Source organism: Diospyros lotus, chromosome 8, assembly GCF_014633365.1.
Source record: "Diospyros lotus cultivar Yz01 chromosome 8, ASM1463336v1, whole genome shotgun sequence".
Lineage (NCBI taxonomy): Eukaryota > Viridiplantae > Streptophyta > Magnoliopsida > Ericales > Ebenaceae > Diospyros > Diospyros lotus.
Genome location: NC_068345.1, coordinates 1,273,891 through 1,298,292, shown reverse-complemented (window position 1 = coordinate 1,298,292; position 24,402 = coordinate 1,273,891). Strand labels below are relative to the sequence as shown.

General features: G+C 33.6%; 3 protein-coding genes across 4 annotated transcripts; 1 reads left to right on the top strand and 2 right to left on the bottom strand.

The window, feature by feature from the left end:
- Positions 1-2,520: 2,520 nt before the first annotated feature.
- On the bottom strand, positions 2,521-11,601 carry LOC127808486 (probable GTP-binding protein OBGC2). The gene is made up of 10 exons (XM_052347050.1): positions 11,401-11,601; positions 9,956-10,425; positions 9,660-9,751; positions 9,224-9,307; positions 7,582-7,659; positions 6,398-6,598; positions 6,216-6,323; positions 4,345-4,419; positions 3,978-4,186; positions 2,521-3,075 (listed from the first exon to the last, which is right to left on the bottom strand). The coding sequence occupies exons 1-10, from the start codon at positions 11,511-11,513 to the stop codon at positions 3,003-3,005; spliced, it is 1,503 nt and encodes a 500-aa protein (XP_052203010.1). The 5' UTR covers positions 11,514-11,601; the 3' UTR covers positions 2,521-3,002.
- A 1,456-nt stretch (positions 11,602-13,057) lies between these two features.
- Positions 13,058-13,976, top strand: LOC127808487 (late embryogenis abundant protein 2-like). The gene is made up of 2 exons (XM_052347051.1): positions 13,058-13,263; positions 13,560-13,976. Exons 1-2 carry the CDS (start codon positions 13,187-13,189, stop codon positions 13,774-13,776), a joined length of 294 nt encoding a protein of 97 aa, XP_052203011.1. The 5' UTR covers positions 13,058-13,186; the 3' UTR covers positions 13,777-13,976.
- A 1,602-nt stretch (positions 13,977-15,578) lies between these two features.
- On the bottom strand, positions 15,579-21,762 carry LOC127807111 (uncharacterized). Of its 2 annotated transcripts, none has more exons than XM_052344746.1 (7): positions 21,375-21,762; positions 18,510-18,651; positions 17,163-17,310; positions 17,004-17,079; positions 16,796-16,907; positions 16,545-16,646; positions 15,579-16,013 (listed from the first exon to the last, which is right to left on the bottom strand). In XM_052344746.1, the coding sequence occupies exons 1-6, from the start codon at positions 21,408-21,410 to the stop codon at positions 16,546-16,548; spliced, it is 615 nt and encodes a 204-aa protein (XP_052200706.1). In that variant the 5' UTR covers positions 21,411-21,762; the 3' UTR covers positions 15,579-16,013; position 16,545. The 2 variants fall into 2 exon arrangements, with proteins under 2 accessions (XP_052200706.1, XP_052200705.1); XM_052344745.1 differs by having other exon boundaries at positions 16,555-16,646; positions 21,375-21,760.
- Between the last annotated feature and the right edge of the window lie 2,640 nt (positions 21,763-24,402).

The window sequence follows — 24,402 nt, the reverse complement described above, 5'->3', positions numbered from 1 at the left end:
CATATATATATATCATCCTAAATATAAGATATATATATATATATATGGTCTCAGGGGTTAAAAATTTCTAGATTATTCATACCCTTGTAGAGCTGCAAATACAGAAACTCATCATGAATTGCCTCCATGCCCTCACCTTCTTATTTTTCTTCTACTTAAAAGGCCTGAAGATAATGAAAAATTATTTTGTAATCTTGAGAAATTATGTATGTATGTATTTTTAGTGTCCCAAATCAATGTGTTGGCTGCCACATATTCATATTTATAAATAATGGCTTAAATGTATTTGTCACAAACACATGCCAATAACCCATTAGTTTAGGGTACTAAAAGTTCACACTGACCATGTGTTGCTTTGAAAACACAAAATAATTTCTCCAACATGATTTCTCGTGTTTTTTTCTAATTTTTTTAAAGTATTTTACATAGAAAATGGAAAGAAGAGTTCACATTTATAATTTCAAATATTTTCTCCACAAATTTGTTGCCACCTAACCCTTGGAATAGTGTAGATGGTTCATCGCAAATATTCAAGAGTCTGGGTTATTACAAGGTTGTGAAATTGAGTTTATCATGCGATTGTAGATAATTTAATATATTTGAGAGCCCAAGTCTTGAGATTTGAATTGCAACTCAGTTGTATGGCTCAAGTTAAGGACATGTTATTCCTTGAGTTTTAGAGATCATAAAACGGTCTCATCCGAAGGTTGTGCATTAATTGATGACCCCTCAAGTTTCCATTCTAAAATTAAAAAAGAAATTGTTGTTACCTAATGTCCATTTGAGTTTGTTGCTAATGTTATTATGTTTAGCTTCTCTTGCTTGTTTTTATTTGGGCAAATTGCACAAAAGAAAATTAACTTTCATAGTTTATATCAAACTTTAACTTTATCAATACTAACATTTAACTTTAAGTTTAAATCGTCATTAATTTTTTGTTCAAAAAAAGACTTTTAAGTGCCGACATGGCTACCAGCTTAATCATTTTTGCCACATTATCTATATTTAAAAAATACAATTAATTGTTTTTTTTTTTTTTTTTTTTGTTATATGTCCTTAGAACATGACAAGGAATAATAAATATATCTTTTCAAAAAATAAGATGAATTTATTATATTTTATTTTTAAATTTAAAACATTCTTATTAGCTAGTGATATATATGTCAAGATAAATTTATTATCAATTAATAAATTAAATTTAAAAAAATGTGTAACAAATATACTTAATCTAAAAAATAAAGCATTTGTTAGCACTCTCTCATACTATGCCCATAATTAATTTATAAATACAACAAATAGTCTAATATGTACCGGCCCGGTTTAAGGCGTAGGCCCAGGGCCCCAAGAAGGAAGGGCCCAAAATTAATAAGTAATTAATTTTTATTTTTTTTTATGTTTTGAAATACAAAACTATTTATTCATAAGTTTTTTTTTAATTCTATTTATTTTGTTATTTCATTTGAATGAGTAGGCACCACAACACTCCGAGTTCACGGATTATTTTTTAATATTAGATAATATATAGTGAAATGTTATTTAGATAAGTAAGCCCCTAACTTCCTAAGTTTATAGATCATTTTTTAATATTAGGTAATAAATAATGAAATGTAAACTAAGTAGCGTAAAAAAAAAAAAAAAAAAAAAGACAAGAAGTGAAATTATTTTAGAGGGATAATTTGATAAAATAATTTTTTAAACAACGAAAATTTCGTCTAAAAAATCTGTACTGATCTAGGCATTAAAGAAAAAAAAAAGTAAATCATTGAATTTTTAATTTACAAAATCTAAAGGTAAATTTTTCACATTTTTTATTTATTTAATTTTTACGTTTTCGAATCTTTTTCTTTTGTTTATATTGTCAATTAAAAAAAATATTTTCTAAACTTCAATATAAAAATTTAATTAGTGATTTTACATATCAAAAAGCAAACAAAGAGAGAATTAAATAATTTTTAATATTTATTTATATTCTTAAAGGGCCACTAAATTAACTTTTGTCTAAAATTACAAATATTCTTAAGAAGACTCTAAATATGTATATATAGACACAACAACATTAATCACAAGCAACACAATAGGACAACGCTGGTGGGGTTGTCCCATTGTGCCATCGACGAAGTTGATGTAGTTATATATATATATATATATTTATATATTAGAGTATTTGCTATATTTATAAATTAAACATATTTTTTTCTAATAAAATTAAATGTTAACGACGGTCTAAAATTAAAATAAAATTAAAAATGAATGGTAATATTTGGTTTCTACAATCCCAATCATCATCATCTTCTTCTTCTTTCTCTTTTTAATTTTTTACTTTCTTACGTTTCAACCTGAGAGGATACGTCAAAACCGTTGTTTGGAGTGGAAGAAAATAAAAGAAAGAAAGAAAGAAGATCACCACCAGGTAAGTAGTAGCAATAACAAGAAGAAAAGAAAGAGGAGATGAAGAAGATGATGATGACTGATGAGAAAGAAGATGAAGATGAAAACCAGAAACAGAGAGTGAGCCTTCAGTTGAAGAAGAAAAAAACCGAAAATGGTTTTTTCGTGTCTATTCAACAAAAAAGAAAATGAAAAAGTTGAGACAATCTGTACTGTACATCAATAGGTAAAAGGGCACACTGTTGCAGTAACACAACAACATATACTGATGCAAATTATGCTATCAAGAACATATACTAGCAAGCAAATAAGTAAAACCCTCTACTCTAGTGTCAAACTAACATTGTACACAAGGCTGCCGAAAGCTGAAGAATTTTATAGGAGATAATCGCAGGCATTAATGATTCTATGAACTTGGCAGGATTCAGGCAAGAAGAGTTGAAGAGAACCTTCTCTGCTTGTGGTGAATAAGTTTCCAGCCGAGGTCAGTTGATCTGCCATTCTGGTTGAGTCGAGCAGTCCTACAGCTTTGGTCCAGAAAGGTAGTTGACATGATTGGCAACCTAATGTCCGATCTGTCAAAGCTGTCATGGTCTCACAGTTGGTGCCAATGCTTAGCTGGAATCGCGGCACTTCCTTAGAGCCGCCCTTATCTCTCCCAACATCCCATCTACCCGGATGCCTTTCCTGCAAGCGGCAAAGTAACAGAAATCTCAATTGAATTGAGTTTGGTAAACAAGCAAAGGGTAGGAAGTTGTCAGAATTATAGTGGCTAAAGATGGATTGTTAAAGTTGCATCAATAAACCATAAACCTAATTTACCTAAATATCAACCAGCCTACCCTAGGGAAACTAGAACACATGCACCTTGTCCGAAACAATTTTCATTTTCCATCACCCCAGAAGCCCGGCGCTGCAACTAAACAAGCCCATACATTTGTCTTAGGGCCTGTTCAGTTACAGAAAACATTTTCTAGTTTTTCAACCTCAATTTACTATAGAATAGTTGAATCTCCAACTAGGAAATCGAATACTCAATTTTCTAATTGTTCAACCTTATGCTATGAATAAGAAGACATCAAAAAAAGATGTTTTATAAATTTTCTAGAACTGAATACTATTAAAACATAAAATGTTACAACATGTTTAGCTGTAATATTAAAGTTAAAAATTAGAAAATATTTTCTACAACTGAAAGGGCCCTTACATTTCCAAGGGAGAGTCTAATGTGTGTCTGTCCAAAATTAAAACCAAATTGTGAACATCTAGACAAATGTAAGGAATAAGGAGCAACTGAACTGCCTATTCAAACTGGTAAAACTAAAAACTTGAATGGGGGACAGTCAAATTGAACAGGCTCATCTTGACCAAGCCACTGAGAAATCGGAAAGGCCTAGCTTTGCCACAATGCAAGATTTTCAGCATTATCTATTAAACTAGTCCAATTGATATAAAAAAAATTACCACAAGAAAAATATAACCAAAGAAATGCAAAAACATCTGGATATGGAGAGAGGCCAAATTCAAGAGGAAGCACAGTATATATGCAATGTGGGAGAAAAAGAATATAATGGTAGTAGTTAACGTACAGAACACTGACGCCCACAACAGCAAGGGGGAATGGATAGTCCTCAATTTCCCTAACATTCTTATCCTTGTCAGAAAGACCATTTGCACGATCACCCTCAGCACCTAGATCTTGAACTTCGTCACCAGAGCTTGTAGCCTGTTGTGAAGGTATCTCATGTCTTCCAATTCTCAATATTTCTTGAGTCAAAGATGGAAGTTTATCCCTGGCCTGTCATCATGATTATTGTATATATTAGGATTCTGGAGACTGTAGATAGATTCATCCATGATCAACTATAAAGGAAAATAAAGAGTCACAAAAATCATCATTCACCAACAAATAAGGGTAGCAACAATTTTGTGAAAAACGAACTGATACTGACATACCTCAGGGATATCAATCTTATTTAGTACCACTATATATGGCCGTTCTAGATAATCAGGATTGTACATTCTCAATTCCTGCAACATCAAAATTCATAACCTTTACAGATATGAATATTGAAAGCATAAAAGAAAAAGAATTGGCATGTGATTATAGAAAAAGGTAGAGGTTGTTCCTTCAATTAACCAATTAAGCAAGTAAAGAAGAATTTATTTTAATATTTCCTATTAAATTGATTAAATGAAAATACCTTGGCTTGTCACTCATAGCCATTAGATGAAGGGATAAAAGGGCTTCAAAATTCCATCTCATGACAAGTCTCAAGCTTTTAGACATGATGACAAAGCAAGGATTACTTAGGGTACAAAAGAAAAGAACAAAATTTTATTGATTATAGTGAGAATAGACACAGTATGATATGACTATATGAGAGTAATCTGCCAATAATTGTGGCCATAACTGCAAGGCATGCCATAGTAGTTAACTCAGAGGATAAAACTATAACTTTCAAGTTCCAGTGTTCTTCACAAAGAAGAAAACTCCTCTCAAGGAAATAGCAAAACAAGGAAGAACTAGTAAACTTATGTTATCTGTTGATGTGAATGTGGGGGTTATGTGATTATCCATATTTTGAAATAGGGTGATAAAGACACTGCATTTAATGATCATTGGAAGTGAAGGTTAATAGAGGAGGGATGAGTGAGGGAAGACAAACAGAAAGCAGAGAAATGCAGTGAAAACCAAGAAATGAGTGTTAAGGGGGAAAGAGAGGTAATTGACAGAAATTCCAAAGGATTCAGAGTCTGACCTTGAGTGATCAGATCAGAAATTGATTTGTTTACAAGCATGATGAACTCAGTGAATTTGGAAAAAGAAACAAATTCAAATTCAAGGAGAAAGCAGAGAACTGCTCAGAACCTGAAGGACATGAGAATCTGGTTGGAAATTAGCCAAATGGACACAATAGAAGCATCGGTTAGTACCAGCATTTCAAGTTTAAACCAGAACCCGTTACTTCAAGTTGAGTCAAATGAGAGTGTAACATCTAAGCATGAGTTAATTTAGCTGTGATCTTGTGAAAAATAATAAAAAAGATACTGAAACGATTGTGCACTCATTTTAAATCTTGGAAAGAAAATGAAAAGTATTATTGATGGAGTTACAGTGATGAGGATGTTATGGTAGATGTGCGCCATACAATAAAGGATAGAATTAAAAATGAGGTTATGTGTGATAAGGTCAAAGTGGCCCATATTAAGATGAGTTATGTGAGACTGATTAAGATGGTTTAGTTATATGAGAAGAAAACTAATAGATGCCCCTACAAGGAGAGTAAATGGAATGGCATAAGCTTTCAGTAAAAGGTGTAGATGAAAAGTGAAGACCAAGAAAAACTTGGTGGGAAGATCTTAGACATTATATGCATAACAATGGCCATTTATATAGAGATGGTTAGTGATTAACGAGCTAAAATCCATGTAACTGACCCCACCTAGTGGGATTAAGGTTTAATATTTTGTTATCATATTCGAGGAATAAATGAAGTTCAAATACGGATAAAGTTTCCTTTTTGGAGAAAAAAAGAGGAAAACAAATATTGCCAATGTGGAACTGCAGATTATCATCTAGAAAACACATGTCCATACCTTTTCCTGAAAATCTTATTAATTTGTTACAGGTTATTGCACTAACACCCCACAGACCCAAGTGACCCAACTTCATCCAAATATGTACACAGTCCAACAAAGCGTTTCGTTTTAACTTAGAAAAGATAAACAAACAAACAAAAAACCTACTAGGCCTAACACCCAGGGAAAAGAAAAAGGTAGTAAATGAAAGCATAAATAAGTGTTGCGATTGAGAGAATACATACTTCTCTTACAGTCCTATAGTCATTCACAGGATTCTCGGCAGCTGCATCAACAACATGTACCAACATTCTAGTCCTCCTCAAGTGCCGCAAAAAATTGCGACCAAGACCCTTTAGATAAAGTCAAGGCATTAGCCGCTTGAAGGTTTAAAATGATCCCCTGAATAAGATGTACTCTGAGATACCTTGCCAAGATGTGCACCTTCAATGAGACCAGGCAAATCGGCCAATGTGGCTTCAGATGAATACTTCTCAGCCCCTAAACTAGGGTCACCATCAAGGCGTCCAAGGTTTGGCATCAAGGTTGTGAAAGGATAATCAGCAATATCAGGTTTTGCTAGTGTTATTGCAGCCAGTAGGGTTGATTTGCCAGCATTTGGAAGTCCCTGGAAAAACATATAAATGCTCCATTATCCCAAAGACCAAATATAAAAAACAGTCAAAGAATTCAACTTAATGCAATTATTTTGCACTTAGTCAAACTGTAGAACCACCTTGAGTGAAAATCCAAGGGCTTGTTTAGTTGAAGAAAGAAAAATATTTTCTAATTTTTCAACTCTAATTTTACAACATGCCTTAACATTTTACGTTTCAAAAAGCAATAGCATTCATTTTGAGAAAATTTAGAAAACATCTTTTTGATATTTTCAACTTTATACTATGAAGTGGAAAACATTTTGATGTTTTCCACTTCATAGTATAAAGTTGAAAAATTAGAAAATTGAGTTTCTGTTTTCTAATTGAAGATTCAATCATTCAATAGAGAATTGGAGTTAGAGAATTAGAAAAAGGCTACAAGTAACTGGAGAGTCCTTTTGAGCCTCAAGATTTGGTTGGATGTTTCCTCTTAGGGATTGGTTTTTGTATATATTTTGTGCAATCTTTCATGAAGTACTTAAGAAATAAACTAAGATGTTATCCTCATCTAAGACGAATTTTGATCATTTAACTAACATTCAAACTAGTTTATTCAAGAAACTAAGATGACCTTGTGAGCTAGAATCAAAATAGATTCCCTTTTGTTTTGGGTGTGCGTGTGGCTTCCAAATATATCAAATGGGAACACTCACATATGAAGATTGTCAAAAGCTTGATCTTAATCATGCAGAATCATGACACGTTCAGCAAGTCAAATGGCACGAGGCGCAACCATATTTCACTAAAATTTAAAAGAAGGCTGCTTAAAGTAACAATGACCAAACATTGTATCTGATTCTTATGCCGTACATGTACATAATATATATACATGAGCCCATTTCACAGAAAACAGGGAAGAATATAATAAGACCAACTACGAGTACTAGATGCTTGCTTAAGGCCTACACACATTTATATGTGCAATTGAAAATGACTACAAAAAATTACTTACAACAAGACCAACATCCGCAACGATCCTTAGAATCAACTCCAAACTAACCTCCTCTCCTGGCTGACCAATAACTAAAACCTGCAATATTGACAGTATAAGGAATATGGATCTCATGTAAAATAATATTATACCATCATTACCAAAACTTGTCTTAAGCTTCATGGTCAAAACATTTATTTCCTCAAAAAGGCATGTGTTAACTAAATTACTTCTAGTTTTGTTATGTGTTAGAGAAGTTGATCATCATATATTCTGCTGAATAGTCAAAGAATGTTTTCCACAGTAGGGTAATAGAGTAAACGTTCATCTAACTTGACATTTATCTCACTGGGTACAGAGTTCATATTAATAGAAGTTTAACCATTAACAGATGTTGTCTAAATAATGTCTTACCCAGAAAATGCGAACAGATATCATATCTGGATAGTCAGGTATTGTTATGCTGTTGTCCAAAAAATATTTGCTTCTTACCAAGTAGACATACAAAGATTTCATATCTGCATAATTTGTAGGAGTGCAAGAGCATTCTAGAGTTTTCTGGGTGAGATAGTCAACTCCCCCTCATTATCATCCCATCAATCTCCCATTAGCAATTATATGAAAAATATACTGGAATCATTCTATCACTCTTTTGACATATCTATGGTTCTCGCAACTCAAATCAACTGGACAGGATATATCCCACAAGGGAAACATATACAAGATATTCTCAATAACAAAACCATACATATTACTACTTAATGATGATTCCTTTATATTATTATTTTTGAGGGAATAAATGAGACCGCTTGACAATCATCTCTTAAGATTTATAGATTGGTGCAATGGCAAAAGATGCAGGCCACCAAGTTTCATAATGCTGCTGTAAGTGCCACTTTCTGCAAACAGCACAAAAGGTTGGGGATCAGAATCGGTACAACTGTGCCAACAAAAGACATCCAGTGATAGTGATTTCCAAACCTAAGTTATAGTAAATTCTTTAACCAGACCTCAATTTCTTTGATTTTCCCTTCAAATTATGGGCACTCCATTGTTCAATTAATTAAAAAAAAAAACGCATTTCTCCCTGTTAGACATGTTTTGTAGGCCCAACTGATTATGCTCCAAGAACTTCTGTAAAACAAAGAGTAAACATATACAAAAATACTTTCTATCAATGACTCATATTGCAGGAAATATTATATCAAAACAGGACCGAGTATAGGTTGGAGAGACATTCTAGAGCCGCTGGAGATTAAATAATGAGACTGACTGGCTCATCATCATCAACTTCACCTTATCCTAACCAAGTTAGAGTCGGTGACATGGCATTCATAATGTCAATTGACTTCTAAAAGTCACACTGACAATACAAATCCATGCAAAAGAACAATATGAAAATTTTTTACACCAGATACCCTTCTTGACACAACCCTCTAGCAAGGGAATGAAAAGATAAAGTTCTAACACCATCTTTATATGGAAAAATTTCATGAAATGGCAGTGAATGAAGATAGTTGATATGGTTGTGTTCCATCACATAGTTGATATTGGAAAACCAAGCTGTACAAACTACAAGCTCCCAGGACAAGAAATTTACAAAATTGATTACAACGAAATGAATATGTATGCCTTATTATATGGTCAGAATGGCTGATGTTACCTTATCATTTTCATCTCTCATCACATTTGTCGTTAAGGCCAGTACCCTTTTCCTTCCACGTTCTGGCATTTCTAGCAAACTAATCTGCCACAAGCAGAATAGATAAACCAAAATACAAATCAAGGTTTAGCACAGTCAAAACACACCTTACAAATACCACCAAAAATATATTGGTGATCAAGCAATTCCATTAACGGAAATAAAATAACTTTATTGGAGATTTACTCCCATTTTCTTGCCATATGCTACAAAACAAACCATTGACATTTTCATCTGATATTTCACTCACTAATTTAAGAAAAAAAAACATAATTTTATATGTAGGATAGGAAAGAAAATATAATCCAGGATTGCCATATGCTTCAAACCGGGTAATGAATGCCATGAATATCACTTGCTCAGCATTTCACTATTTTTGAGAAGGCAGAAGCCTCACCCCTCCTTGTCCACCCCTTGCAACAAGAATTTCTTCCCCTGGGTGTGCCAGATCAGCCAAAAACTTGCCCCGTTTATGTTTTACAACAGTACCTGCCAGTTAAGACAAGAAAAGTGTGTGTGCACATATAAGTGGTTCCATAGTCAAGCATCTAATGATTCCAGCATGTTCTTTCAACAGAAGCAGTATGCACGTACACCTCCTTGAATAATTGCAATCATTATTCTTAGAACCCAGCCCTCTGCTTGATGCCTTGAAAAATGTATATGTAGTTGGAAAAAACAATGTATACAAACCTACAGGCACTGGAACACGCAATGTTGGAGCTGCAATTCCATCATGTAATTGAGATGTTAAAACTCCCATTGCATCAACATTTCCTCCGCGTTTCGCATTGTATCGGCTCTTCTTGTGGAACTCCAGCAATGAGTCTTTGCCATCGTCTGCATAAATTATAACATCTCCACCACGTCCACCCAATGGTAGGATAAGAGAACCATCAAAATCCCTTTTGTATGAACTTTTCTTCTGAGTTTTCTCCTTGCCACGTTTCCCTTGTGACTTTGAAGTAGCTCTTTGGTTGGGCATGCCAAGAATGGTGCCATGCCCCCCATCTCCAGAACGTACTGTAATAATGACCTGGTCAAAATACTTGTGTGGTTCTCTTATTAGTGTATCTGGGCTAGGGGAAGGAGCTTCTTTGACCTTCGTAATTCTTGCTGTACAGCGTGGAGAAGTGAGAGAAATGCTTCTTTTTCGATTAAAACTGTAAGTAAGACAACCAATTGTCACTGCAATTGCAATACAATAGAGGTAATGGCAAAGTGACGAACAGTGCATAGGTATTCAATGGATTATTATGAGTGCAAAATGAGCATGCACAGAATAACATGTCAGAAGAAACGCTTCTAAAAGGGAATGATTCTCTTTCTCTTGAAACAAGCACAAGGCACAAGCAAAGAACAAATGTTTATCAAGAGCTAGTGTAACATTAAAGGGAAAGACTTCAATAAAAAGTAACCACATTGTAAGGGAACTCAAAAAATACTATTGCTTCCAATTATACTGAGACTTAATTTGAGGCTGGATATGATCATTATTGATATTGGAGATTGCAATAAAAACAATAAATGGCATTCCTTAGTTAAAAAGGAAACCAAATAGCCAATAGTAAAATACTGAAAACCTTGACAACATGGGAACAAATTTTAGTTATTCTACAGCAGTACCCATGCTTATGAAATGAACTAAAATAATTACTCGTGACCCATTTGAACCTCAGAAGTTTGTCTTCAAATGATACATTAAACCACATAAAGCAGTCCAATTTCCGTAAAACGCCACAAAAACACCAATTAACGTATAAATTTAGATAATTGAATAGAAATTCCAAGCGGAAACAACTTGGGGTTATAATCCCGGCTTGCCTCAGTTACTCCTATCCGGTTAAACAAACGAAAACCATTTTTCCTTATTAGCATTTGGCAGTTCAGACCATGCGACGAAAGGATAAGGATTAACTGAAGTACATCTCTTGTTGTTCGTAGGCGAAGCAAAATAACATTATCGTCAAAGAATTGACCCCAAATGTAATTAATTGGTTCAGCAGGACCCTCAGACAGAATAATCGAAGTTACCAAACTTTAGTTTTCATGCCAACTGCAGAGAGTATTGAGCGGGAAGCCGAAAAACAGGTAAGAAAGAAAGGGTCTGTAAAAGACGTAAGATTGAAACAGGGAACCTCCTGAGAAGAAGACGGTCGACTGGCAAAGGGGAGGCCGACGCCAAGGACTCATTACGAAAGCTCCAGTTCTGGTGCGTACAAGCTGCTTGAGGAAATGCCGCACCCAGCATTCTCACTCTCTTTGGAACGCGACTGTTCTACGCAGAGACGGGCCAAGGTGAAGTCTTTGAAAAATAAATAGGGCTCTGACCCATCCTCCAAATCTAGTTTACATTATATGTTTGTTCGAGGTATATAAAAAAAAATTAAATATTGATAAATCATCTTCAAATGCCAAAAAAATAATAATAATAATAATCACAGGGTGCAAGATATTCTTCCACAAACTCTTTAATATTTAAAGTCAAATTTGTTAAAAATAAAATATATAAAAAATTATAAAACATGTACAGTGATATTTGTGTCGCATTTGATTTAGAGACAAGGGATTATCTCCTTTTTTTATAAAGGTGATGGTTGACAAGTGATAAATTCTTTAAATTTCTCAAAATCTAATTATTTACACTTTCAACTAGGGATAGATTTAGTAATGAGCTGACATAGACTGAAATGCAGGACAACGCGCAACAAAATTTACATTATAATTTTTGATTAATACCCCAATCTAAATTTAGTTCAGCCCCCCCCAATTTTAACCAGTCCACCAATATCCACCCTGCTTTCAATGACGAAACCTCAAATATAATAGTTTACATTAATGTTAAAAAAATACTTCGAATAAGATTTTCAAAAGATTTTACCAAATCCCAGGAACCTTCCTTTTGTCAAGAGCTATTGGGAAGGTCTCTTAGACCCTTAGCTCTCTTCTCCATTTTGTCTCTTGTGTTTTATGTTTGATTTTTGAACTTGACTTTTATGCTTTGTGATTGAGTCGAAGCATATTAATGGATTCTTTTGACTCAAGATTTTTTCACTTTTGATCTCTTTTTAGATTTTTCTCTAGGTCTTCTCTTAATTTTATTTATTGGGTCTTAATTCATATATACATCAAAAGATATAATATAAGTGCGAGGATATAAAATAAAAACAAGAATACAATCAATTATCATTTTTATTTATTTTACAACAATATATTAATGACAAAAGCATATTTTTCAAATTTTAAAAACATCGACCAACTTGTGAGGCCAACTCATTGAATCGTTGTTTTGGCACCATTTGGTTTTCATGATCGAAGCCATGAATTTGGCCCATTTAACCTTATAAATGGGTTAAAATTTTCACTAACTTATTATTATTCTTAATTTTTAAATAAAAAATAAAAATAATCTAACATATTTTTAACTCTGAAAGATTATCGATGTCTCTACATGAATACTTTACTTGATATTGACTTGCGATCATTTTTTGTTTTAATTCACAAAATTTTAAACAAATCAAAAGAGTTCGGAAAAAGTTGTCTCCTCCGACTGAGCATTCGATCTATTTCGGACATCGAATCATAATAGTATTATTTCTCAAAGGTCAAGTCAAGGGTATTTTAAACATACATAATATGAAGAACTCAAAGGTGGACAGGTGTCAAATCGGGAGAGCAACTCCACTTCGCGTCAGACTAGAAGGCAGCGTCGACGCGGCGCACATTAAACCCTAATCTTAATTCCTCCTCGTCTTCACGTCTTCTTCTATATATAAATACTCCTCGTCGCCTCCGAGAAGAAGCCCTTCCAGAACGGAGAGAGAAAGAGAGAGAGAGAGAGAGAGAGAGAGCCGTCGCTACTGCGGAGAGGTAAACGCTTTCGGCCATCGCGAGCAGTAACGTCCAATTCTATCTCGGCCGGCCATGGCTCGCTCTTTCTCAAACGCTAGGTTTCTCTCTTCTCTCGTCGGCGTCGAAACAATCTCCGTTGCTCTGAGAAGGTAGCGCACATTGGACAAGTCTCTTTCTTTACATTTTCCGGCAATCACATCCTCTTAGAAAACATTGGAAAATTGCACCGACTGTTCCGGACCGAGCTGCAGACGGTTGTCGGATTCAAAAAGTTAATTTCCTCTGCCTTCTGTGTTTAGGTTTGCTTTCAGATACTGAAAGCAAACCCCTATCTGTATTCTTTAATCACAATCTGCAGCTTTGGTTGGGAATCTTAATCTCAGTGAGAGATGAATTTAAGCACTTGTCTAAGATATATATATGTGTGCTTTTAATGTATGTACAGGCGCGGATACGCAGCGGCATCGCAGGGTGTCGGGTTGGGATCGGCGGCGGGGGCAGCGATGGCGAATAAGGCAGGGGAAGATGTTGCGGCGAAGAGTAGGGGGGCGTGGGTGCCGGATCCGGTGACGGGGTACTACAAGCCGGAGAACCAGGCGAACCAGATCGACGTGGCGGAGTTGCGTGAGATGCTCTTGAAGAGAAACGTGAGACGACACTGAGACGGAGATGAAAAGGCCGGCGGGCCGATCGATCGTCGATGCTTCTTGGGATTGGCTTTCTTCTCGGGGTTTTGTTTTCAGTTGTATTGGGTCTTTGAACCTTGTTGTCGCTGATGCTCTCGGCCATGGCCATTAACGAGCAACCCTATGCTAAGGTCTTCACGGTTCTTTCGCCTTTCAATGAGCTTTAACTTTCTTAATTATCATATCATTTTGTGTGACTCGTGCACTTAATATTAATATTGACCCACAAAATACATTGATGGACAAAAACCTCAAGAAATAAAAATATATATATATATTAATTTTTAAGCTATTTTTATAATTTTAAAAATGTTTTGAGGTAGTTTCAAAACTCTTCACACTAGAGATAAAAGTAATTTTGTCTCTATTGTTTTGATGATCACATTACTTCAATGTGTAATAGAATTTATGTTTAATTAAATAATTATTTTTTATATTTTTTTATATTAAAAATTATATTTACAAAAAGCTCATTTTTTTATGCATTTGTCATGTTTCCATTTCTTGTTGTTTTTTGAGTTCCGTTTCATTTTGTATTCATTTTTTTTTTATTTTCGTACAATCTAGACCAAATATATATTTAAAAGAATTTGTAATATGAATAAACATATTTTTTATGAAAGAATTAATAAACCATCTAAAATATCTATAATATATCTTTTCTATTAAAGACCATAGACATATCATTGAAAGTACATTAACATAAATTCAACATAAGAAGAGACAATAAAAAAGTGTATAAACTATAAAAACGAGTCATAATAGATTGTCCTACACTAAGCACTTAGGTACATATGTTACAATTTTGATTGCCCTGTAATTAATTTGGTCCCAAGTAAAGAATAACAAGTTAAGTCAAAAAATGTGGTCAATACAGTTAAAATCACACCTATAATCTAAGTAAATTCATGAAATTTTTTAAATCCACTTATAAGATACTCATGAAAGACATATAATATTATTATTAAAACCATCATACTTACCGACCATCAATGAACTAATCAAATTAACCAACCAAAATTAGTTTCGATCATTATATATTTAACAGAAACAAAAGCCTCAACAACTATATATAAATTTATAATATTTTTTTCTAAATTTATAGTAGTTCTGCTTTTTGATATAGTAATTTCCTTTAAAAAAAACCTAGAAAATGAGATGATGATAAAAGGGTAAGTTTGTGAATGTCAAGCAATATGGAGTGTTTTCACTATCCTATTTTTTTTTTGGATATGGGCTATACACAAATGTTATATTTCATTTTGATTTTCTTTAAAATTAATGTGTACATAAATGAAAATAAGGCATAAAATTAATAGAGATGTGCAATTTTCACACCCCTAAATATTAGACTCCTAAAAGCATGATGAGTTTGGCAAAAGGAGAAACTTTCATCTTTGATTTAATTTCACCCACCTAACGCCATATAGCCTATGCGTCCTCAATTAAACCTTCAGTCATTAAATTATTCTGCATTGACAAAACCCACCAACCGACCTGTTTCTACAGATTATGAGGCAGTTAAAGCATTTTTTAAGTCAACAACTTGAGGCAATTAGCCCTTACCAAACGGTCATTTAACATGACATAAAATACAACACATAAATACACGAATGAATGCCACAAGAGTGTCAACTCTGTGTCAAAATAGCATTTCCCATATCTATTGTCCACAGCATATATAGAGAAATCAAAGGGATAAACAAAAGCATGCGTGAAGGTCTGCTCAACCTCTAGTATGCAACATAGCCTTATTCTTACACAAGGACTGTAAGACATTCACACATTTTGGCAAGGATTGAAGCCTTAATGGTATTACATGATCATCAATTTATCGAAACTCCATAATACACAACCATTTACAAACAATTTGTTTGATCCATCGATCAAACTAAGATAAATACCGACTAAACATTAGTTAAGGCCAGTTGTTGGCCCCTTGAGGACAACCAGAGACGGGGAAGGTGTACTTCAGGTAAAAGCCAATACCCAGGTGCCTGCGATGAGTCTTCTGTGATGAACATTCATACGAGTGCAAGCCATGCCATGACCAAGTTGCATGCCAAAACCATAATCACAACATGATCGAGTGAAAACTAAGTATTTGATATCACCGCAAAGCCGATAACGCATTGAGAAATAAGACCTCCTCCTAAGGGTCATTCGATTTAGCTCTTCAAGAAATCCTTTAAAGAAAATGGTAGGAATCCATCCTACAAACCACAAACGTTGAGAATGCAGTAAAGATAGGCCATCTATAATAAGTTCCAGCTTTTAATTTCTATCGGGAGCAGATAAAATCTCTCTCCCCAAGAAAAGAAACTGAATATACTAAGGGAAGAATGTTTATCTGGAGAAGTAAAGATCTGAACAATTAAATTTCAATGCCAAAAACAAAAAAATTCAAATTCAATGACAGGCTAAGCAATATCGTGACTTCCCTTTTAATGTTGCTCATGATAGGACATAGGCCGGCACAAATTATTCCAAGAATTATCAGAAAATCATTCTTTCTTTAAGTTGTCCTCCATTCAATTAGAAGGAAAATAAACAAGGAGATAAGAAATCAGAAGGCCTCAGTTGACAAGACAGAACATATGTAACATAATTTGAGGATTGATAAACAGAAAAATTGCCCGTGAGGTAGTCAAGGATGCCGAAGATCCTAATGCAAATAATCCAGCATAAGTAGGCATTCAAGAATTCCACACACCCACATGCATGAAAAAAGTGAAGGAACTAACATCAGTCTACCTTGCCAAGATCTTGATTTAAGCATTGTCTAACCGTTGTCATCTGCTGTATCAGCCTCTCCATAACTGAATAGCTCGGCAGGTTAGCATTCCCTAGGTATTCCAGTGAGTAACACAAAAAAGAATAATAAGGAATCGAAAGATGTTTTGCAAGAACATGAAAAGGAAACACATAAAGATAGAACAGGTTCTAGCTACAATTATACTCTTAAAAGCAAGACAGATATTAGAAGAAATCCAACCAAGAATTGCTCTATTCAAACTATCAGCAACACGTTGTCGGTAGTCCAAACTCAGAAGATGAAACATTGGAGACTTTTCTGGTTCCTCAAAAGCTACCAAAGCCATAACGTCCTGCAATAAGTGCAAACTTCAATCATTTCAATGACTAGACAACCAGGTGAGAAGTGCTTAACATGAAATGCCAGAGGTTACTGTTTAGATACATACTTGGAGCTTCTCAACATATTTTTGCACCTTTCCAAAGGGTGTCAACTTAGTCTGAGCAAATTCCAAAGCTTCTGTGCTGCCAAAGAAATGTAAATTTGGTAAAAATAAAATAATCTGCAAACCTTGCAAGTTTAAGAAAGTCATTGTTACTGTGCTCACCATTTCCTAGAGGAGATAAGCTCAACAAAATGAAGGCTCAAAAGATCAAAATGCAAGTCCTTGTCTTTATCTAGTAAGTCAGGTGCAAGTTGTTCTGTCAGTTCAATTGCCTTCATTGCATTTCCATCTAATGCAAAATGAAAAATTCCTGGACATAAGAAGTAAATGGTGGTAACATTAGCTGAGTTTAATGGTACTCTATAAAAGTAACCGCCTACCACCATTTGATTTCTATAGGAGAATAAGAAATAAAATAAACAGGGCAATAAACTATTATTAACCCATATTTATATCATTGAAGAGAGTTACCCAATTCATTGCCTCTATGTTTAATTTGAGAAGATTTCACTTTGACTAATAAAATAGATCACTTCAACTCCTCCAGGCACAACTTTTTTGGCCAAAAAAAATTGGCTCAAAAAGATACCGGAAAAAAAGCTACTCAAAAAAATTTAAATAAAAAAGCTTGGACAAAGGTTTCGTTAATTGCTTACAAAAACTAAAATTTTCTTAGTCACTTTTATAATCATATGTAACTATATGGGCCTCACAGAAGATAAAATCAGAGAAAGAAAGAAACTGAAAGCCAGAATTCATGTAGCCCAACTCTGCATAGTGGGATAAAGGCTTGGTATATATTAAAAAGACTCAGAGTGATGCAAAAGACCTCTAGTATTCAACATTCTAGAAAGAAAAAGCTAAATGAACTAAGCATTTTCATCCAATTCTTTTGGAACTATGTTATCATGAATAAAATGTTAAACCTTGTCCACGAATTTTCAATTTAAGCAAGTCATGAACATAACATGTAGCTTTCTTATATCATGAAATGTGTGGTCTGGGCATAACTTATGCCGAGATTTCAAGCAATATCTGTCTTGGCATTAGTTGAGTAATTAACTTTGTTAATCGACTAATTAATCCATTTAGTCAACTAACTAACCAGTTAGTTGATTAATTAGTTAGACAACTAATTAAGTCATTAGCTGTGTTAGTTGGCTAATTATCCTGTTTCCTAATTTCTTAGTTTCCTTATATTGTAAAGTCAACTTTTTCCTAGTTTGAGTAGAGAATAAATCACTCTCTCAAAACTAGCTGTAAGTTTCCTAACTAGTGTAGATGTAACTTCCTAATTAAGGGTGCATAATAGGAAACTAGCAAGGATGTATTCTGTATATATTCCGATTAAACTGATGAATAACATAGCTCTTCTTCCTAAATCTTTCTGCAACTTATAATCATAGTCTACCCTCGCAGAGCATCCGGACAGACAAAAATTGAAGCTGGGTTTCTTTCTTGCATTGCACATCCAGAGATTTAACAAAAATATAAAGAGAAATCACCTACGTTTTCTTTTCTCCATGTCCTCAAGATGATTAGCTGGCTGCTTCATCCCAGTACAAGCAATAAAAGACTCCACAGTCTCTTTGTAGCAATTGTGCACAAGATATGAGAGGACAATGTTGTGTATGTCATTGTCATTGAGAACCTGTCAAAGAAAAAAGAGGAATGAAACAATTAGAATTTAAAGATAAAGGACATTGGACATGCTTCAGGCTAAAGACGATTCGACAAGGAATACTATCTTGAGTTGTGCAGAATTAAACCTTAACCCCAGTGCAAGAACCAAGCAACTGGAGGAGAACATAAGATTAAGATGCAACAGGTCTGTATCACCTCGCCAGCTATCTACCAACTAATATCCATTTATCTCAACCAAAATCAGTGCATTAGGACTTGAATTCTATTTTCAAAATGTGATTTTGGTCATGTATCTATTGTTTATGTAAGCAGTTAAAGAGAATCATGAAAACAAGGGAGGCCCACATCAGAATACAGAAGGAAGCAAGAAATCTTGCTGCATTTATTTCCAATTTAACATACCCAAAAAAAACAAGAACGGAAAAAGGCTCAACTTGGAACAAGCTAACTATAATGCACAGTAACAAAAGGGGCCAATTTGTTCTTCCTCATAAGAAGTAGCAGAGTGCATTCTTAGAATCATGTAATGCAGTTAAATTATTGACCAAATGTCAAGCCAACCTCTATAGCCGTATTTCTTGAAGAGATGGAAGAAATATTTCTAGAAGTTATTAAATGAAGATGGAGAAACAAGTTTACGTTAGGCAGCTAGGGTATCATAGTAACTCTAAAGAGAATAGGAATTAGATGTTCTATAGACGTATATGTTATAATGAAATAACATAAGCATTGAAAAATATGAATAATAAAGCAATTAGACCCAATAGTACCCAATGGAAACATGAAAATACATGTGAGAAAAGGTTTTTTCCAGTCAACAAAATTATTTAATGTCATCGTTAAATCAAAAAGGATCCTAGATGAGTGGAGTAAGAGCATTTTAGAGCCTACTCATAAGAATAAAAAAGATATTCAAAGTTGTACAAATTATAGAGAATCAAACTAATGAACTACACTATGAAACTTCAAGAGTTTACAATTGAACAAAGGCTTAGAAATCAAGGTATCTAAAAACAATAGAAACTACATACTTGTTGAGCTGCTTAATAGAGAGAGAGAGAGAGAGAAACAAAAGAATTTACGTATGGTGTTTATAGATTTAGAAAAAACTTATAACAAAGTTCATATAGAAGTCTTTTAGAGAGCCTTTGAGAAAAAAGAAGTCATAATTGCTTATGCATAGGTTATTAAAAGGCATGTATCGTGGAGCAGAAACACGTGTCAAATCATGTGAAAAAGATATGAATTCTAATTATAGTTAGATACCATCAAAGCTCTATACAAAGCCAGTGTCTCTTTGCCCTTGTAATGGACGAACTTACAAAACATATCTAGGCATAAGTGTCTTAGTGTATGCTATTTGTAGATGCAATTGTCTTAGTAGATAGGACAAAATAAGGAATGCATATAAGGTTGAGATAAAAAAGTATGCCTGACATTTTATTAAATTTTCATTAAAGCTAAAGGAAAAAAATTTATGAGATGCCTATAAGACCAGCTTTTATATGGCAAGAATATTATCCTACAGAAACACCAGCATATGCAAAATATGAGTGTGACAAAGATGATGAAGTTACAACAAATGTGTAGCCATATAAGATAAGATAAAATTAGAAATGAGATTATTTATGATAAAGTTGGAGTGACTCCTAATGAAGATATGGTGCATGAGATAAAATTAAGCTGGTTTGATTATAGAAGAGAAGATAAAATTAGAAATGAGATTATTCATAATAAAGTCAGAGTGACACCTAATGAAGACAAGATGCATGAGACACAATTAAGATAATTTGATCATGTAAAAATAAGACCAACAGAGACTCCTACGAGGAAAATATATGGAATGGAATAAGTTTTTAATAAAGGAGATGTAAGAAGACCAAAAAAACACTTCGATGGAGACTTGTATGTATGATATGAGTTAAAGCTTTACAAATGATATGGGCATAGATAGAAACTATTAGCGAGCTATAATTCATTTAACTGACTCCACCTAATGGGATTAAGATTTGATTTGTCGTATCCAAAAGAGACAGAGCATGAACAAAAGGAGGAGATGAGAACTGAAAATCCATCCCATCTATGAAGTGATGCAAACAAGAAAACCGTCAGAAATTTCACATTGTCCACGGATACTAATTGCTATCCTTTTACACAAGCAACAAATGTGACTACAGATATCTCATTAAACACACAAAATTATAACCCTCAATTCCGAAAATCTAACAATGACAAAAATGAGAGCAGTGGGGCAGCGGTACATATTAACCCTCAACACCTAGTAAACAAATTTTATCAGCTTTCAATTTCTGAGAGTTTAAAAACAATAAAATGGTGGAACATTAACCGTCATCCTCCTGAAACCATTTTGTTTACATTGTTCAGTAATTTGAATAGCAATCACTCCAAAATTCTTTTGAATAATCTAATCCAGTCTAAGGTACGTACAGATTAACCAAGTTACCAACATCTCTTTTTTGACCAAATATAATCTAAAAACACCTTATTGGCTATGTCTGGAATTTTCACAAACGCAACAGACGGAGAAACTAGGGTTTCCCACAATTGGCCGCAAGAAATTCAACATCAGCAATAAAAATCCATCCACGACCCAATGAAACATTCAAAAAAGCCTCAATCTAAAATAAAACAATAGGGTTTTCAGGATCGGGATCTCAAAACAATGCAAAACCGAAAAATCAACCAAATCCAAAGAAGGAGAAGACTCACAATGCTTTCGTAGTGTCGGGGATCGACGTCCATCATTCAGGCCCTTGGTATTACGCGAAAAAAGTCAGACTGGCAGTTAAATAACGCCTATTCTATTCTTGTTTGCTCCCACAGCCTTCACCGACATCGGAGACCTCAGCAGGTTCGCGTTTGTGCCTTCCTTGCTAGCTGCCAATTTCGATCCCTCTCTCTCTCTCTCTCCCCTGCTTCGCTTGCTTGGTAGGGTAAGGAAGAGGAAGACGACGACACCGACGAAGGAAGCGAATGTAAAACCCGCTGCCGTCTCCACGTTTACGCCTCTCTAAAAAGCTAATCTTTTCTTCACCACTTGTTTTTACCCTCCATGGAAGGGAAAGGGTTTGGAAAGTGAGCTCGATAATCGAATTATTGGATCTTCAAGGTGTTCTATTTTCCGCCACTATATTTCATATGGTAGTCTTGTTCGATTTTTTTGTATTTTGTAGTCAATTATATCAATGAGAGATAAATTATAGAATGAAGTTTTGACCCTTATATAGGATGAGGATCGAACTCGCAAGCTATCGGATTAACACTGATATATTGTTTATCTGACTACTAGATCTATGTCTTGAAGGCCATTATATTTTATTTTTAGATTCTAAAAAATGTAATAATGGTTTGACACAGAGACGAATACAAATGTGAGCTACCTTAGACTGAAGTCCAGGGCAGCCCACAAAAAATTAAAATTCTAATGTAAAAATCTAGCTTAAATTCATTTCAGCCTAGTCTAGCTCCAACCCACCCCTCCCCAAATTGCTGGATCCGTCCCTGGTTTGACATATCAAAAAAAAAAATATTTTCGTGTGAAATCACTCGATATAGACATATATATGTTGACTAATGCTTATCCTCACACACTTTATATTTACATAAATCAAACTCTTCTTCTATTGACCTCGATTAACTAAATGATGTTAAGACTTTAAAAGTTATCCTAATGGAGATATCTTATATTAAGCTAATTTGCATTTCTTGTGTTTAACATATATATGTATATATAGATATAGATTATAGCATGATACGACTTTAATTCAAGTGTTAACCCTTAACTCTCTCTTTAATTGAAGTATCAAATTAATTATTTTACTTTTTAAAAATTCAAATAATTATTTTTTAGATAATAGAAAATATAATAATAATTTAAGATATTTAAAAAGAGTTACTTTCACATGAAACCGATTGATATATGCATGTATGTGTTGGCTTGTGTTTACCCCTACACCCTTTATATCTATATAAATCAAACTCTTATTTTGGTTGAACTCGATGAACTAGATGGCATTAAGACTTTAGAGGTTATCTTAATTGAGATAATCTTATGTTAAGCTAACTTGTATTTTTTGTGTTTAACACATGTATATAGATTCTAACATGATATAATTTTAGTTCAACTCTTAACTCTCTCATCAATTGAAATATCAAAATAATAATTTTACTTTTTAAAAGGCTATATAATTCTTTTTTAGAATTAAAAAATATAATAATAATTTGAGATATTTAAAACTAGTTACCTTCGTATGGAACCACTTAGTATAGGCATGTATATGTTGGCTCATGTTTATCCCCACACCTTTCACATTTATGTAAATCATTTTTTATTTTTTTTTGGTTGAGCTCGGTGAACTCTAGATGGTATTAAAATTTTAGAAGTTATCTTAATCGAGATAATTTTGTCTCAAAGCTAACATATATATAGATTCTACTCTTATATGACTTTAAATCAATTATTAATTATTAACTCTCCCCAATTGAAGTGTAAAATTAATCATTCTACTTTTTAAGTGGCCAAATAATCTCTTATACTTTCAAACACGCGACAAAATTAACTCTCATACTTTTAGATTTGGACCTAAGGACAAATAAAGTAAATTAATAATAAAGTACTACTAAGGTTATAGGTGTGTGATTAAATGTTTAGATGTTAGTGTTTTTTGGAGGTGTTATGTTCTCTTCTTATATGGTTTGGTGGTATTTTGGTCATATAAATCACGAGATTAATAAGGTGGGGGATAAGTGAAATGTAGTTAAATAGGTTTTATTATATAAAATTGTCTAGTAAATTGGTTAAGTTGAGTTGAGTTTTAATTTATTTAGTAAATGATGGGGAGCACATAAAGGATACAAAATTACCCATTTACCCTTAAAGGATACGAAATTACCCCTTAAAGGACACAGGTCCCCTACAGAGTCTATATCAAAGAAAACTGATGAATTCAAATCATAGGGGATTTGGAATTGACCTAAGAGATTTGCCCCTATTTCGCACAATAGGCCAAATTTCAAATATCTCGATGGTTAACTCTTGGTATATTACTCAACTAAGCCTCAACCTAACCTATTTGAAGGTCTAAGTCTCCAACAGGTAAAGGTATTCAAGTCATCTAGCATTCTATGTGCTCACCTTTTTGGTTAACTAACTTGAGTGTTAAAAATAAATTAAGGGATTCAACCCCATTTCCTTTTGTAAATTTTTGACCCGAGAATAACTTGTGATGATGAGTCCCAAATATCATCAATCCTTGTTCATCTAACTCATCAAAATATTCAAATCAAATGTAAGCCCTCTAATGCACTTAACCGAAATTGAATCAAAGAGCTCTTAAATTTACTAATCACACTATTTTTCGGGTGTGAAATAGAACTCACGCTTAAATAAGTTTAAACTCAATATTACAAGAGACATTGAAAGTTTTACATAACAAAATATCTAATATACTATTGCATTGATTTTATTAATTATTGTGATTGTTAAAATCATGTGTAAGTGTGATTTTCTAAAAAAATCAATATAAGGATATATTACCTATTTTATTGTATAGGATTACCTATTTAGATTAAGTGTCATTAATCATTACATATTTCATTAAAATGACTTTATCACTCTAAAGTCATTTTTGTGTTGATTTTCTCACCTCCACAACATTTAACTTCACTTTATTATTTTAAAGATTAAAAAGAGTATTTAACCTTAAATTTTTATTTAAATTAAATCGAATCAAACACG

Excerpts from the sequence above, each read along its gene's own strand:
- LOC127807111 (XM_052344745.1), bottom strand. The coding sequence starts at position 21,410 with ATGATGGACGTCGATCCCCGACACTACGAAAGCATT. Across the intron at positions 18,652-21,374 it reads CCCGACACTACGAAAGCATT|GTTCTCAATGACAATGACAT; the intron begins GTGAGTCTTCTC and ends TTTCTTTGACAG. Across the intron at positions 17,311-18,509 it reads GGACATGGAGAAAAGAAAAC|GAATTTTTCATTTTGCATTA; the intron begins GTAGGTGATTTC and ends TCTTATGTCCAG.
- LOC127808487 (XM_052347051.1), top strand. The coding sequence starts at position 13,187 with ATGGCTCGCTCTTTCTCAAACGCTAGGTTTCTCTCTTCTCTCGTCGGC. Across the intron at positions 13,264-13,559 it reads ATCTCCGTTGCTCTGAGAAG|GCGCGGATACGCAGCGGCAT; the intron begins GTAGCGCACATT and ends ATGTATGTACAG.
- LOC127808486 (XM_052347050.1), bottom strand. The coding sequence starts at position 11,513 with ATGCTGGGTGCGGCATTTCCTCAAGCAGCTTGTACGCACCAGAACTGG. Across the intron at positions 7,660-9,223 it reads TGAGAGATGAAAATGATAAG|GTTTTAGTTATTGGTCAGCC; the intron begins GTAACATCAGCC and ends TCAATATTGCAG. Across the intron at positions 4,187-4,344 it reads ATAAGATTGATATCCCTGAG|GCCAGGGATAAACTTCCATC; the intron begins GTATGTCAGTAT and ends TCATGATGACAG.